The sequence below is a fragment of the Protomyctophum parallelum genome (genome assembly GCF_964188405.1).
Source record: "Protomyctophum parallelum genome assembly, chromosome: 6".
Classification (NCBI taxonomy): Eukaryota; Metazoa; Chordata; class Actinopteri; order Myctophiformes; family Myctophidae; genus Protomyctophum; species Protomyctophum parallelum.
This window is the reverse complement of record NC_139701.1, coordinates 47,737,634-47,751,891: the sequence shown is the minus strand read 5'-3', so window position 1 is coordinate 47,751,891 and position 14,258 is coordinate 47,737,634. Positions and strand designations below refer to the sequence as shown.

At 48.6% G+C, this 14,258-nt stretch overlaps 2 protein-coding genes across 2 annotated transcripts in view; both read left to right on the top strand.

The window, feature by feature from the left end:
* Positions 1-4,994, top strand: part of LOC310860045 (sex comb on midleg-like protein 2) — a gene marked incomplete at its 3' end in the record, with an annotated part of 57,055 nt that extends 52,061 nt beyond the window's left edge. Inside the window, exons 13-14 of the mRNA XM_083766806.1 lie at positions 2,567-2,675; positions 4,949-4,994. Coding sequence (XP_083622932.1) covers positions 2,567-2,675; positions 4,949-4,994 — 155 coding nt within the window. The remainder of the gene's footprint in view (positions 1-2,566; positions 2,676-4,948) is intronic.
* Positions 4,995-5,080: 86 nt separating this feature from the next.
* Positions 5,081-14,003, top strand: rai2 (retinoic acid induced 2; the record flags this gene model as incomplete). Its single annotated transcript, XM_083766805.1, has 5 exons — positions 5,081-5,390; positions 5,954-6,195; positions 7,667-7,861; positions 8,942-9,351; positions 13,139-14,003. The coding sequence occupies 5 exons, from the start codon at positions 5,081-5,083 to the stop codon at positions 14,001-14,003; spliced, it is 2,022 nt and encodes a 673-aa protein (XP_083622931.1).
* Between the last annotated feature and the right edge of the window lie 255 nt (positions 14,004-14,258).

Here is a 14,258-nt window from a genome sequence, read left to right as displayed (position 1 = left end):
CTTTCATCTAAAGTTAGAGATTCAGGAAATGTTGTTTATAAAGTAACACAGAATAATTATTCCAAAGTCCCGTGTTCACATAAAAGACTGAACTTGGCCAGGGCTGGCCTAGCGGTCCGGTCAGGGCACCTATATAGACCGATTCCGTACCGGTTTCATGGTCGCAGCCTACGTATTTCCTATAGGCGGACTCGACGTAGCTGCGGGGGTAAAACCCTCACCAGGCGCACCTCTTCCACTACAGTGAACGGCAGAGTGACTGATGTTAGTTTGCCTCAAACTTTACTCCTTTACCTGCTTTTTTACTAACACTAACATTACAAAGATGCCCAGAACATCGAGATGAACCTGTGTAGTTTATGGCTGCTCCAACAGTAGTGGCAACATAACAAATAAAATAAAACGGAATGTCTAATATCCACCACGATGGCGGAGACCAGAGCCATTGAGTAATGGTTGAGACAAAGCAGTGAAGAATCCTGCAAGATACATAATTTCAGTCTTACCCAATACCCAATCTTTCTGTTTTATGAACACAAGGCTGCTGTATTTTATACCTCATACTAAGCATTTAAAGTATGAGGTATAAAGTACAGCAGCCTTGTGTTAATAAAACAGAAATATTTGGTATTGGGTAAGACTGGCGTTATGTATCTTTCACTGCTTTGTCTCAACATTACTCAATGGCTCTGGCCTCAGCCACCACGGTGGATATTTTGACATTCCGTTTTATTTTATTTTTTATGTTGCCACTACTGTTGGAGCAGCCATAAACTACACAGGTTCATCTCGATGTTCTGGGCATCTTTGTAATGTTAGTGTTAGTAAAAAAGCAGGTAAAGGAGTAAAGTTTGAGGCAAACTAACATCAGTCACTCTGCCGTTCACTGTAGTGGAAGAGGTGCGCCTGGTGAGGGTTTTACTCCCGCAGCTATGTCGAGTCCGCCTACAGGAAATACGTAGGCTGCGACCATGAGACCCGCTACGGAATCGGTCTATAGGCTGCTAATCAGCGTGTCGGGCCTCCATTTCCCAGAAGCCCTAGCAGCCCACAGCATGTGACGATTTCCGGTTTCGTCATCAAAACGAAACCATCTAGTCTCTTTCTCCGCGGCAAAGACAAGAGTTTATTTTTATTTATTACAATACGGCGGATTAAAACACATAAAACAAAAGGCGGGAATGTCGTATATAGCAACGACAGTAACCTGGATTAAACTATTCCCGGCAGCTAAACTGTTTTAATGATTGTATCTAGTTTCAGCATTTATTTATGATGTATTGTCTCTATTGTTAAGGTTATTATTGGCGGTCAATTCGTATTGGGGGTGGGGGGTGGGGCGCTTTTCTGGGGGTCCCGAGCCCAAAAAAAAACCGTTGAGAACCCCCTGCCCCGATTGTCCGCGCTACAGCGTCACACACAGAAGCATCAAAAAGTGGCAGATCTGCGACCTCGAAAACACGACGCGCTTCGAGGTCGTTTAGATCTGAAAACACGACGCGCGCTGCGAGGTCGTTTAGATCTGAAAACACGACGCGCTGCGAGGTCGTTTAGATTTGAAAACACGACGCGCTGCGAGGTCGTTTAGATCTGAAAACACGACGCGCTTCGAGGTCGTAGATCTGAAAACTAGGGCTGTCAATCGATTAAAATATTTAATCTGATTAATCGCATGATTGTCCATAGTTAACTGTGATTAATCGCAAATTAATCGCATATTTTTTATCCGTTCTAAATATACCTTAAATCAGTGGTTTTCAAGATTTTTCATATCAAGGTCCATTATTTATTCTGCATTTGAGCCACGGACCACCATTTGATGACATTTAGCCTTCCAGACCCAAACTAAAGAACTGTATTGATGTTGGCCAATGGTACCATTACGAGAGATAACAGGCCATGTTGATCAAAATAACATGTTTCTAAGTTTTCTAATTGTGTAGACTTAAATTAACTTAAGTAATGCAGCTGTTTAACAATTATTCAACTCTTCAGTGTAAAATTGCCATGCATCTCTCAACCATTCTGTCAAACTTCACAGTGCGTTAATCGCGCGTAAAAAAAAATAGTGCCGTTAAAAGGATTGTGAGTTAACTAGTTAATAGTGCGTTAACTTTGACAGCCCTACTGAAAACACGACGTGCTTCGAGGTCGTAGATCTTCTACTTTTGAACCGTTTCAGATCGTACGAGGTTTCCACTCCCGGACAGAGACCACATGGACTCCGTTCAACTCAAACTAAATGGCCTTCATGGCTTGTATCTCTTTTTAGATGAATTATTAAGGCCAGATGAATTTGAAGTCATTTCATCTTATTTATTTATATAATGCACTAAAAAAAACAACTGCAATTTGTGAACTCTTTTTATGTTTTATGTATAGTAGTAGTAATAATAGTAGTAATGTTGTCATAATGTTCTATATGGTGGCAGATCTGTCAGGATGGATAGATAGAGCTATGTTGTAATCCATGCATGTCCAAAACCTATTATTCCAGTGGATCCCATGTTAGTTATGAATGAGTCACACGCTCTTTTTGTTGAATACTTTCCATTTGTTAAACTAGGCCAGTGCCTGGGCACTCTGGGCAGGTGTCCTGCCCAGAGCCAAGGGCAGGGGCCCTGCCCAGAACCCAGGGGCAGAGGACCTTTGTTGGCGGTGCTGGACAACCGTGGGTTTGACCGACTCGACACCGGGCACAGCACTTTAATATATATCGTGATGTCAGCAGTTATCCCCTTGAATGCCCAGAGTTCTTTGTCAGACTTTGCCCAAATAAATAGAGTCTATGCAGATGTTCAGAATGAGCTTTCCGCCCGACAACAACAACAACAACAACAACAGAAAGCGTCTCCAGTTTAATGCCCTTAGTGGAGATTGAATCAGTTTAGTTCAAAGGCCGTACATCTGAACTCCATTTTGTCTCCCGGGCGCTCTCAGGCTAACCGGCTCACCAAGAGACGCTTTCTCTGCTTCTGGATCCAGTCTTGGGTTTATTAACCCATACTGACCTGAGATCAGATTCTACAAATGTCTTCTACATCCTGAGCGTTTTCTGAAAAGACCTCACGTTTCTCTTATGTCGGTGGTTCTCAACCTTCCTCCTGTCAGGGACCCCGATAATTATCTGTATTTGGCTGCGGACCCCCATCTGTTGTTTCAGGGACCCCCCCCTCCCCGCCCCCCAGAAGCTAAAGATTTGAGCTAAAAACGTTCACCGTCAGATAATATATAGACCTACTCAAAGATTTGCAACACATTTTCACGATAGAAATAAATAAATAGCAGATCTACAAGCTTGTAGCTTGTATTTTTCAAACGGCTAAAGCATAACATAATGCTTTAAAAACACCAAAAGGTGGTTCCCGTCCTCAACGTGTTAAAACATTTGATTTGTAATTCCTTGTTTTGATTCAAGTTCTATTGAACACAGCGACTATATAAACCACGCCGAGGCCTGCAGGCAGTGATTTGTTTCGTCCATATTGTATTTATCACCGCCGCCGACTCACTCAAATGCAGCCCAGATGACCTCATCACCGCTTGGCCGGGAGGAGGAGAGATTCCCACTAGCTCCTTTTAGTCGGAGAAAAGGGAATCTGTATGTCGCCTCCGTCGTGGGGCGGTGGAAAAGTGTCAAAAAGAAATGTGCAGATCTACGAGGTCGAAACAGGTGGCGATTTCTCCCCCGGTGTGGTGTCACTTTAGGGCTTTAAGCAACTAAGTTGACCTGGTTGGTACTAGTTGATAAGATTTTTATTTTATTTTTTTAACATAATAGGTAGTTAAACAACTAGTCGACTAGTAAACTTAGCCACTATCCATCCAACTTCAACCGCTTATCCGTACCTCTCCGCTTATCCGTCCCTCTCCAGAGCAACATTAATAGTTACTTCCTCCTGGGGGATCCCGAGACGTTCCAAGGCCAGTGAGTCGATGTGTTTCCTCCAACTGCGCCTTGGTCTGCCCCGGGGTCTCCTCCCAGTGGGACGTGATCCTTGGTCTGCCCCGGGGTCTCCTCCCAGTGGGACATGGTCCTTGGTCTGCCCCGGGGCCTCCTCCCAGTGGGACGTGATCCTTGGTCTGCCCCGGGGTCTCCTCCCAGTGGGACGTGGTCCTTGGTCTGCCCCGGGGTCTCCTCCCAGTGGGACATGGTCCTTGGTCTGCCCCGGGGTCTCCTCCCAGTGGGACGTGGTCCTTGGTCTGCCCCGGGGTCTCCTCCCAGTGGGACGTGGTCCTTGGTCTGCCCCGGGGTCTCCTCCCAGTGGGACATGGTCCTTGGTCTGCCCCGGGGCCTCCTCCCAGTGGGACGTGATCCTTGGTCTGCCCCGGGGTCTCCTCCCAGTGGGACATGGTCCTTGGTCTGCCCCCGGGGGTCTCCTCCCAGTGGGACGTGGTCCTTGGTCTGCCCCGTGGTCTCCTCCCAGTGGGACGTGGTCCTTGGTCTGCCCCGGGGGTCTCCTCCCAGTGGGACGTGGTCCTTGGTCTGCCCCGGGGGTCTCCTCCCAGTGGGACGTGGTCCTTGGTCTGCCCCGTGGTCTCCTCCCAGTGGGACATGGTCCTTGGTCTGCCCCGTGGTCTCCTCCCAGTGGGACGTGGTCCTTGGTCTGCCCCGTGGTCTCCTCCCAGTGGGACATGGTCCTTGGTCTGCCCCGGTGTCTCCTCCCAGTGGGACGTGGTCCTTGGTCTGCCCCGTGGTCTCCTCCCAGTGGGACGTGGTCCTTGGTCTGCCCCGGGGTCTCCTCCCAGTGGGACGTGGTACTTGGTCTGCCCCGGGGTCTCCTCCCAGTGGGACGTGGTCCTTGGTCTGCCCCGGGGTCTCCTCCCAGTGGGACGTGGTCCTTGGTCTGCAACGGGGTCTGTCTGTGTATGTCTGTCTGTGCACGCCACTTATACTTTTATACATCAACACATCTCTGAACCAGTGTGTTGTGTTGTGTCGTTTCAGGCGTGCTGCGTACCTGGACGACATAATGGACGACGCCCGCTACTAGCCACTAGCCCCGCCAACCCCTCCCGTTAACCCCATCTTCTCTCGGTCACGGAGGAGTCGACCGTCTCTCTCTGGGAGAGGTGGACGATGGAGGGAGATGACCCCGGGTCCCGCCACCACCACCTCCACCACCCCAGCACCACCATGGTGACCTGCAGCACAAACAACCCCTCACAGCCGGAAGCCTGCTTGAGCGCCAGGGAAGCTGCGGCAGCGCCCCCTGCTGGCAAAGTGGAGAGTGGCGGCGGCGGGGGGGTGAACCCCGGTGGCCCCGCCCATCGTCACGCGGACCCCTGCTGGGACGGCTGCAGCGGAGTGGGGCTCAATAAAGGGGGGCGACTGCCCCCCCTGGTGGAGACTCACGCAGCGCAGCCGCACGCCACCGAGGCCCCTGGAGGTACTAAAAGGCCCCTAAAAGGCCCCTTTCATTGTAAGCGGCATTTAATGTTTGCGTTTTCACAAAAAGCTGATTTGTTCACACACATATGTAAATTCTCCTTTCATTGTCAATGGCAATTGTGACACGAAATAAAAATTCAGTGTCAGGCTGTAATTCTTTGTCATAAAAACAAACAATTGAATGGCTAAAGGCTCATACTCCAGTTTGTGGTGTAGTTTTTAAAGGGTTGGAGAACTACACCATTACGTCAGTCGCGGTGATGATCAGCTATCACCGCGGACACAGACCCATCTCTATGTTTTTACGATCTCTTTTCACTCTGGAGCTATCACCCCGTTCACCGATTGGTCTAGATAAGTTGGGTAAACCACAGGGAGGCGGGGTCAATCCTTAAGGACATCACCGCGAGTATGATGGCCTCAACTCTTATCACCGTTTTAGGTGATAAGCTCAAGGTTCAAGGTGTTTTATTGTCACATAAAACGGTGATAGCCTATCTCCACAAACTGGAGTATGAATGAGCCTTAATGGCGCCGTCTGTCTCTCCCCCCCCCCCCCAGGTGGAGGAGGAGGGGTGTCTGTGAAGGTGGCCACCACCCTGCTCCAGCCCATCTGTCTGGGGGACAGCCCCATGGTCCTGCCCATCCACCTGCAGATGTCCTCCGGGGGGGGAGGGGCCGGCGGCGCCGTGCCTTCGCTGCACGGCCAGATGGGGGCCACGCCGTACTTCATGACCAGCCAGGGGGCGCTGTCGCTGCCGCTGGTCCTGGACCCGCAGCTGCTGCAGCACCTCAGCTCACAGGTAGCGGCCTTCAAGGTTTCATCACATTCTTTTTCATTTATTTTTAGTCTCCTAACATCTCAACCTGTTCCCTCCAGATGGAGTATAGTCCCCTAACATCTCAACCCATTCCCTCCAGATGGAGTATAGTCTCCTAACATCTCAACATGTTCCCTCCAGATGGAGTATAGTCCCCTAACATCTCAACCTGTTCCCTCCAGATGGAGTATAGTCCACTAACATCTCAACATGTTCCCTCCAGATGGAGTATAGTCCCCTAACATCTCAACCTGTTCCCTCCAGATGGAGTATAGTCCACTAACATCTCAACATGTTCCCTCCAGATGGAGTATAGTCCACTAACATCTCAACATGTTCCCTCCAGATGGAGTATAGTCTCCTAACATCTCAACCGGTTCCCTCCAGATGGAGTATAGTCCACTAACATCTCAACATGTTCCCTCCAGATGGAGTATAGTCCACTAACATCTCAACATGTTCCCTCCAGATGGAGTATAGTCCCCTAACATCTCAACCTGTTCCCTCCAGATGGAGTATAGTCCACTAACATCTCAACCTGTTCCCTCCAGATGGAGTATAGTCCATTAACATCTCAACCTGTTCCCTCCAGATGGAGTATAGTCCACTAACATCTCAACCTGTTCCCTCCAGATGGAGTATAGTCCCCTAACATCTCAACCTGTTCCCTCCAGATGGAGTATAGTCTCCTAACATCTCAACCTGTTCCCTCCAGATGGAGTATAGTCTCCTAACATCTCAACCTGTTCCCTCCAGATGGAGTATAGTCCCCTAACATCTCAACCGGTTCCATCCAGATGGAGTATAGTCCACTAACATCTCAACCTGTTCCCTCCAGATGGAGTATAGTCCCCTAACATCTCAACCTGTTCCCTCCAGATGGAGTATAGTCCCCTAACATCTCAACCTGTTCCCTCCAGATGGAGTATAGTCCACTAACATCTCAACCTGTTCCCTCCAGATGGAGTATAGTCCACTAACATCTCAACCTGTTCCCTCCAGATGGAGTATAGTCTCCTAACATCTCAACCTGTTCCCTCCAGATGGAGTATAGTCCACTAACATCTCAACCTGTTCCCTCCAGATGGAGTATAGTCCACTAACATCTCAACCTGTTCCCTCCAGATGAAGTATAGTCCCCTAACATCTCAACCTGTTCCCTCCAGATGGAGTATAGTCCACTAACATCTCAACCTGTTCCCTCCAGATGGAGTATAGTCCCCTAACATCTCATCCCGTTCCCTCCAGATGGAGTATAGTCCCCTAACATCTCATCCCGTTCCCTCCAGATGGAGTATAGTCTCCTAACATCTCAACATGTTCCCTCCAGATGGAGTATAGTCCACTAACATCTCAACCTGTTCCCTCCAGATGGAGTATAGTCTCCTAACATCTCAACATGTTCCCTCCAGATGGAGTATAGTCCACTAACATCTCAACCCGTTCCCTCCAGATGGCGTCAGGCTGTCCCGCTCTGCCTCTCCAGAACAACGTGCTGTGCCAGAACGCCTCACTGACCTTCGGCCTCCCCCCTCCCCCCCCTCCTCCTCCTCCTCCTCTGGACCAGAAGTCTTCTGGAGGTTCTTCCTCCCCAGACTCCAACCTGCTCTCCCTGCTGCAGAACCCGGCATTCGCCGCCATCTTGCAGGTAAGTAAGTAGCCTTGCCGAGCCATGAGGCCCATAGGGGCAGGAGCCTATCTCCTGTTTCTGTAGCCATGAGGCCCATAGGGGCAGGAGCCTATCTCCTGTTTCTGTAGCCATGAGGCCCATAGGGGCAGGAGCCCATCTCCTGTTTCTGTAGCCATGAGGCCCATAGGGGCAGGAGCCTATCTCCTGTTTCTGTAGCCATGAGGCCCATAGGGGCAGGAGCCTATCTCCTGTTTCTGTAGCCATGAGGCCCATAGGGGCAGGAGCCTATCTCCTGTTTCTGTAGCCATGAGGCCCATAGGGGCAGGAGGCTATCTCCTGTTTCTGTAGCCATGAGGCCCATAGGGCAGTAGCCTATCTCCTGTTTCTGTAGCGTGAGGCAGCTTGATGTACAAGTACACCCCCTGGACATGACGCTCGGCTAGTATGTCGCAGGGACTTACCCCCAATCCAACCCTTGATGCTGAGTGTCAAGCAGGGAGGCACTGGGTCCCATTTTTAGAGTCTTTGGTATGACCCGGCCGGGGATTGAACCCCCGACCTCCCAGTCTCAGGGCGGACACTCTAACAGGCCACAGACACAAGGCCACTGAGCTGGTTCTTGCAGGTAAGAATAATAATAATCTTTATCCCCGAAGGTATAATTTGTCGCCACAGATCTGTTGAAAACATTGAACATAAACATGAGGTCCCCACTGTACACAGAAGCGTCATATTGGCAGGGTGGTTTGTGTAATGCCGTGATGACTGAGGGGACACGGTTCTCACAGGACACTGAGGGGACACCGAGGGGACACTGAGGGGACACCGAGGGGACACTGAGGGGACACCGAGGAGACACTGAGGGGACACCGAGGGGACACAGAGGAGACACTGAGGGGACACCGAGGGGACACTGAGGGGACACAATTCTCCTAGGAAATCACCACCATACCTCGTTCTGTTCTGTGTACCTATTTGTATTTTTACAACTAGGTCATACATGGCCTACTTGTGCGCAAGCAGAGCACGCAAGTACTGACTAATGTATATATATCAACCAATAACATCCCTATATTGTACTTCCTACTGTACTTCCAGGACCTCTTCGCCTCCCAGGCCGCCGCCTCCTCCGCCTGTCAGTCTCCACTAGGCTCCGCCCCCGGCGCCACTGACCCGTTCGCCTCCGCCTTCTTCACCTCCCCTCCCCCTCCCCCGCCTCCCCCTCCTCCTCCTCTCTCGCACCCCTACCTCGCCTCCCCTCTGGCTCCGCTGGTGCCCCCCGCCACCCTGCTGGTGCCCTACCCGGTGGTGATCCCGCTGCCGGTGCCCCTGCCCATCCCCCTGCCCATCCCCGTGCCCGTGGGGGGGCACCACCACGGCCCCGAGGACTCCAAGGGCAACGTGCCCCGATCCGTCTGCACCGTGAGCCGGAGCACCCAGACCGCCACCTGCACCCGAGACGCTACCTCCTCCTCCTCCTCCTCCTCCTCGCACACCTGCACTGCCAGGTCAGTACAGTCAGTGGCGTGCACAGATAGGGGGTGCTAGAGCACACCCTGCCCTTTTGTTTTAGCCAATTTTGCTCTTAAAAAAAAAGATTTTTTTTCCCCTTAAAAACGCAGTGAAATGAAAAAGACGTTTTTCACACTTTTAGACCATATCCGTGGTCATCATATGGGCATACCTAACAATGGATGCCAAAAAAAATTGAAAATTCTCATTTCTGTGTGTTTTTATATCAAAGGTCCATAAAAACGATTGTATTATTTATTTATTAAAACGAAAACGTGCTGCGTGATGACGTGTAGAGATACACATCGATAAAAGCCAATAACAATGAAGCTCACCCGTTTAATTCCCCATATTTGCGCATCCGTCCATCACAGCTGCTACTGATTACAGAATACTCCGTTTTTATTTCCATTCAAGATAACATCCAGACAGTGTATTACTCGGTTTAAACTCAATCATCACGCTAAAATATGTATCTGAAAACATTATAGGGTAGAAATAAGCCACATAACAGTAAATTGGTACAGCTGGCCGACCATTTGATTTATAAACAAACACATACCACGCTGTTGCGCATAGCATAGCTACCGTCCCTAGCTACCGTCCCATCGCCTGAAGGGATGCGACGCTCTGATTGGTTCAGAAACTTCAGACTGGTGTTTCATGTTGAAACACCATTTTCATGTTGTTCACCATTTCCGTTTCACTACACCTTTAATTTGTAGTGTGTGGACCATGCTGTGACATTGATCAAATCTTGATAAAAAAACGCTTCTACTATATTATTTAGGCCCCCACAATCTAAAGTGTCAGTGGTTCTTCGATTAAAGAAAAATAGCAGACCTACAACCTATGAGCTTGTAGATCTGCTATTTTTCAATAGCTATAAAGCACCAAAATGGGCTCCCGCCCCAAAATGCGCTGCACAAGGTGCCCTTTTTTTTCACTTGAGCACCTGCCCCTCTAAATGTCCGTGCACGCCACTGAGTACAGTCACTCTAGTATTTATTTATTCATTCATTTATTTAGACCTTTATTTTTTCCAATTTCGGTTCCATTTTTTTTTTTTTTTTTTTACTCTTTCAGCGCCACCTGGTGGTCACCAGTTTAGGCTCTGAGTGCCAATTCTCCCATTATAAAGAAAGAAAGAATTTGTAATTATATTATGCATGTAATGTGCATGTCATCACCTGTACACCAGATTAGAGAAATTATATATATATAATAAATGTTTATGTTAATAAATATATATATATATATATATATATATATATATATATATATATATATATATTTATTTATTTATTTTTAATTCCCAAGGAAAGACGTCTTGTCGTCCGTGGCATCCGGTACTTAATTGGCAATTAGACGTCTAGACGTTTATGACTACCAAACAGTTTTAAAGGTTTTATGACATTTATTTTCATTTATTTTTATTTTTTATTTTAGGTTTTATGACCTCAATTACACCCAAAAAACCTGAACTTTGAACATTCAGTGGATTTTCTGTGGTCTGAAGTTTTCTTTGGGGTTTGGAAGCCTTTTGAGCTACAATGAAAACAGGCAACACAGTGAAAACAGTGACATCTGCTGGCAAACCCCATTGACATATATGGGATTTGCAGGATCTTACATCACAAACAGCAGGAAAATCAGAGCACTTGTTTGAGCCAGAAAACCCCAGATCACAGAAAATCGACTGAATGTTAAAAGTTCAGGTTTTTTGGGTGCAATTGAGATTAGAAAACCTAAAAAAAAAATAAGAACAATTCCAAAACCTTTTTTTTAATGTCACAATCCCTTTAAGGTGTTTTCTTTTATAGTTTTGGTTTATTTATTTATTATTCTGGAAAGGTTTTTGTGTTCGTTTTAATTTTTGAGGGGCGCTAGCCCCTCCTATAATTATACAGGTTCAATGTTTGTTTTTAGTTCAATGTTTGTTTTGTAAACGCCACATTGACAATGAAGGATCATAATGTGCCTCATTACGTCATATTGTCTCTTTATTGTGAATGGTGTTTAATGTTTGTGTCGGCACCGTTTGTTTTACGTCACCATTACATCACCATATCGACATGAGTTAGACTTTAATATATTAGTGCAGGAGGTTCTTCCAAATAGGAGCTCTGGAGTGCCAGAGTTGTCTGAGCGCTTTTACTCTGAAAGCCACGACCCGGAAACAATCTACTAAAAAAAGATTACTTTACATTGCTAGCTTACATTGCGATCGGAAATGAAGCGCCAGTACATGGATCCGTTCATGACCACGGAGAGCGCCCTGGATTAGGAGAGACGAGTCATTCTTTCAGCTAAGTCAACGTTAAGCTCATTTGAGTGCAGAGCGTAGCATACCGTAGCCGAAAGGCGAACTGACAAAAAAAAAAAAGGAAAGAAATCTGAATATTCTCATCTCGCCCGGTATCACTGAGGATGCGCCCCTACGCGTCGTTTGGGACCCCTATGATGTGTGGCAAAGTCCTATGTACGGAATCGGTTAACCCATTCTGACCTGAGATCAGATTCATACGAGGTTTCCGCCGGACACACACTGGTCTGATGAACCCATTCTGACCTGAGATCAGATTCTAAAAATGTCAGTCGCCCTTCGATTTTTCAAAAATAGCAGACCTACAAGCTCGTATCGCGCCACTCGGTGGCGCGATATGAGCTTGTAGATCTGCTATTTTTAAATAGCTAAAGCATAACATGATGCCGACACCAAAATGGGTGCCCGGTCAGAATGGGTTAATATATTAGCGCCCCTCACTTCACAAGGGTGTGATATTTTTATTGGGATATGGTGTGAAAAAAAAAGCTCAGAAAACTAGTGATGATAGCTGCTATTTTAAAGCTGAGATATATTTGTACATTGCATGTACAAGCAATGTAGCCTTGTTGTCAGCTTGTAGATCAGCAATGTGGTTTGCCATTTGTTACTATTTATATAGGGCTTAAAAGGACCACTTCACCACTTTTCAACCTATCTTCATATAATAGGTCCTCACTATTAATCATGAAAAGATTGCACAATTCTTTCTACTCTGTGTCTCACAGGAGGGCTGTAGGCAAATCAGAAACCGTCTTCCAGTGGCATCATCGGGGGGGAATACAAGCTAATAGAAACTGCAGGCTTTCTAGTCCTGAAAAGTTGCAATGCGAAAATGGAAGCCATCGTTCTCACGATAATGAAAATCTAAACATTGTTGTATAGAAATCTTGTTTAAATTAAATCTGCCTAATGATGATGTCACTGGAAGACGGTTTCTAAACTGCCCACAGCCATCCTATGAGACACAGACTGAGTAGAAACAATTCGTGCCATTTCATCATGATAATTAGTGAGGACCTATTATGAAGATAGGTTGAAAAGTGGTGAAGTGGTCCTTTAATAATACTGGATAGTATTTCATAGCCACCCAAATTATTAGGCCTTTGTATGAAATATAGACTAAACCTTAAAGACATATCCTCTATGATTTGAGTTAGTTTGAGCTATTTTTGTAAACAGTTCCAGGTAGTAAAAAATGTTTCCAGGTTTGTTCCGTTCACTGTAGCTGGTTCTGTCCAGGTTACTATAATAACCCTGGTTCTGTCCAGGTTACTATAATAACCCTGGTTCTGTCCAGGTTACTATAATAACCCTGGTTCTGTCCAGGTTACTATAATAACCCTGGTTCTGCCCAGGTTACTATAATAACCCTGGTTCTGTCCAGGTTACTGTAATAACCACGGTTCTGCCCAGGTTACTATAATAACCACGGTTCTGTCTCTGTTCCCGGCCAGGTTCGGCGTGGCACCACCCCAGCAGCCTCCGCACGCGGCCCCTCCCCCTCCCCCGTCGTCGTCAGAAGGCGAGGCGTTGGACCTGTCCGTCAGAATGTGTCCCGCGGCCGTCCAGCCCAAACTGGAGTTCCCCGCCCCTCCTCCCCCGCAGCAGGACAACGTGCTCGACCTATCGGTGGCCGGCAGCGCCAAGAAGAAGTACACGCCGCCGCAGCCACCGGGGGCCGCCGCGGCGGCGAGCTCGCTAGGCGGTCGAGGGGAACTCTCCCCTGGCGGGGGCGGCGGTGCCCCCCTGGCTCCATCTCTGGCCGTCCCGACGCTGGACTCCAAGCTGCTGATGAGCGGCCTGGCGTCTCTGGAGTTCGCCCGCCAGCACAAGTGGCTGCAGGCGGACGCTAGCGGCGCCTCAGGCGCCCTGAGCCGCGAGGGGGCGCTAGCGTCCGCGGGTTCCCTGGGACCTCCTGGGGGGGGAAACCCGGAGACGGCGAGCGCCGCCGCCGCCTCGCAGACGGCCAATAAGGTCATCGTGTCGGTGAAGGACGCCATCCCCGCCGCCTTCCTCATGGGGAAGATCAAAGGGCTGTCGGGCGTGTCCACCAAGAACTTCTCCATCAAGCGGGACGGGGTTGGCGGGCCGGGGGGGGCCTCGGGCCCCGCCCAGCAGCCGTACGGGGCCCCCCTGCCGCCCCCGTCGTCCTCCGTTGGGCCCCCGGCGGGGGGGGAGCAGCAGGGAGAGCCGCTGGGCAGGAAGGCCCCTAAAAACAGAGCCATCAAAGTGAAGAAGGTCGTAGGCTCCTCGCAGGACATCCACTTCCTGCCCATTAAGAAGCAGCGGCTGGCCGCCGCCTTCCTGCCCAGGAAGTGAGAGAGCTCCTCCTCCGTCGTCCTTTAAGGACATAAAAAGCACATTCTGGACATTCTGGAGCTCAACTCATGTGCATCTTTTTACGCTTTGGAAAAACGACCCAAGATTTAAGAGTACACACGTTGCTTACGTCGTATAAACCGCGGGGTGTGCGTCGTTTCGGACGTCTGATAGCGTGATGTGTTTAACCCGTTCTGACCTGAGATCAGATTCTAAAAATGTCTTCTACATCCTGACCAGTTTTCTGAAAAAGCT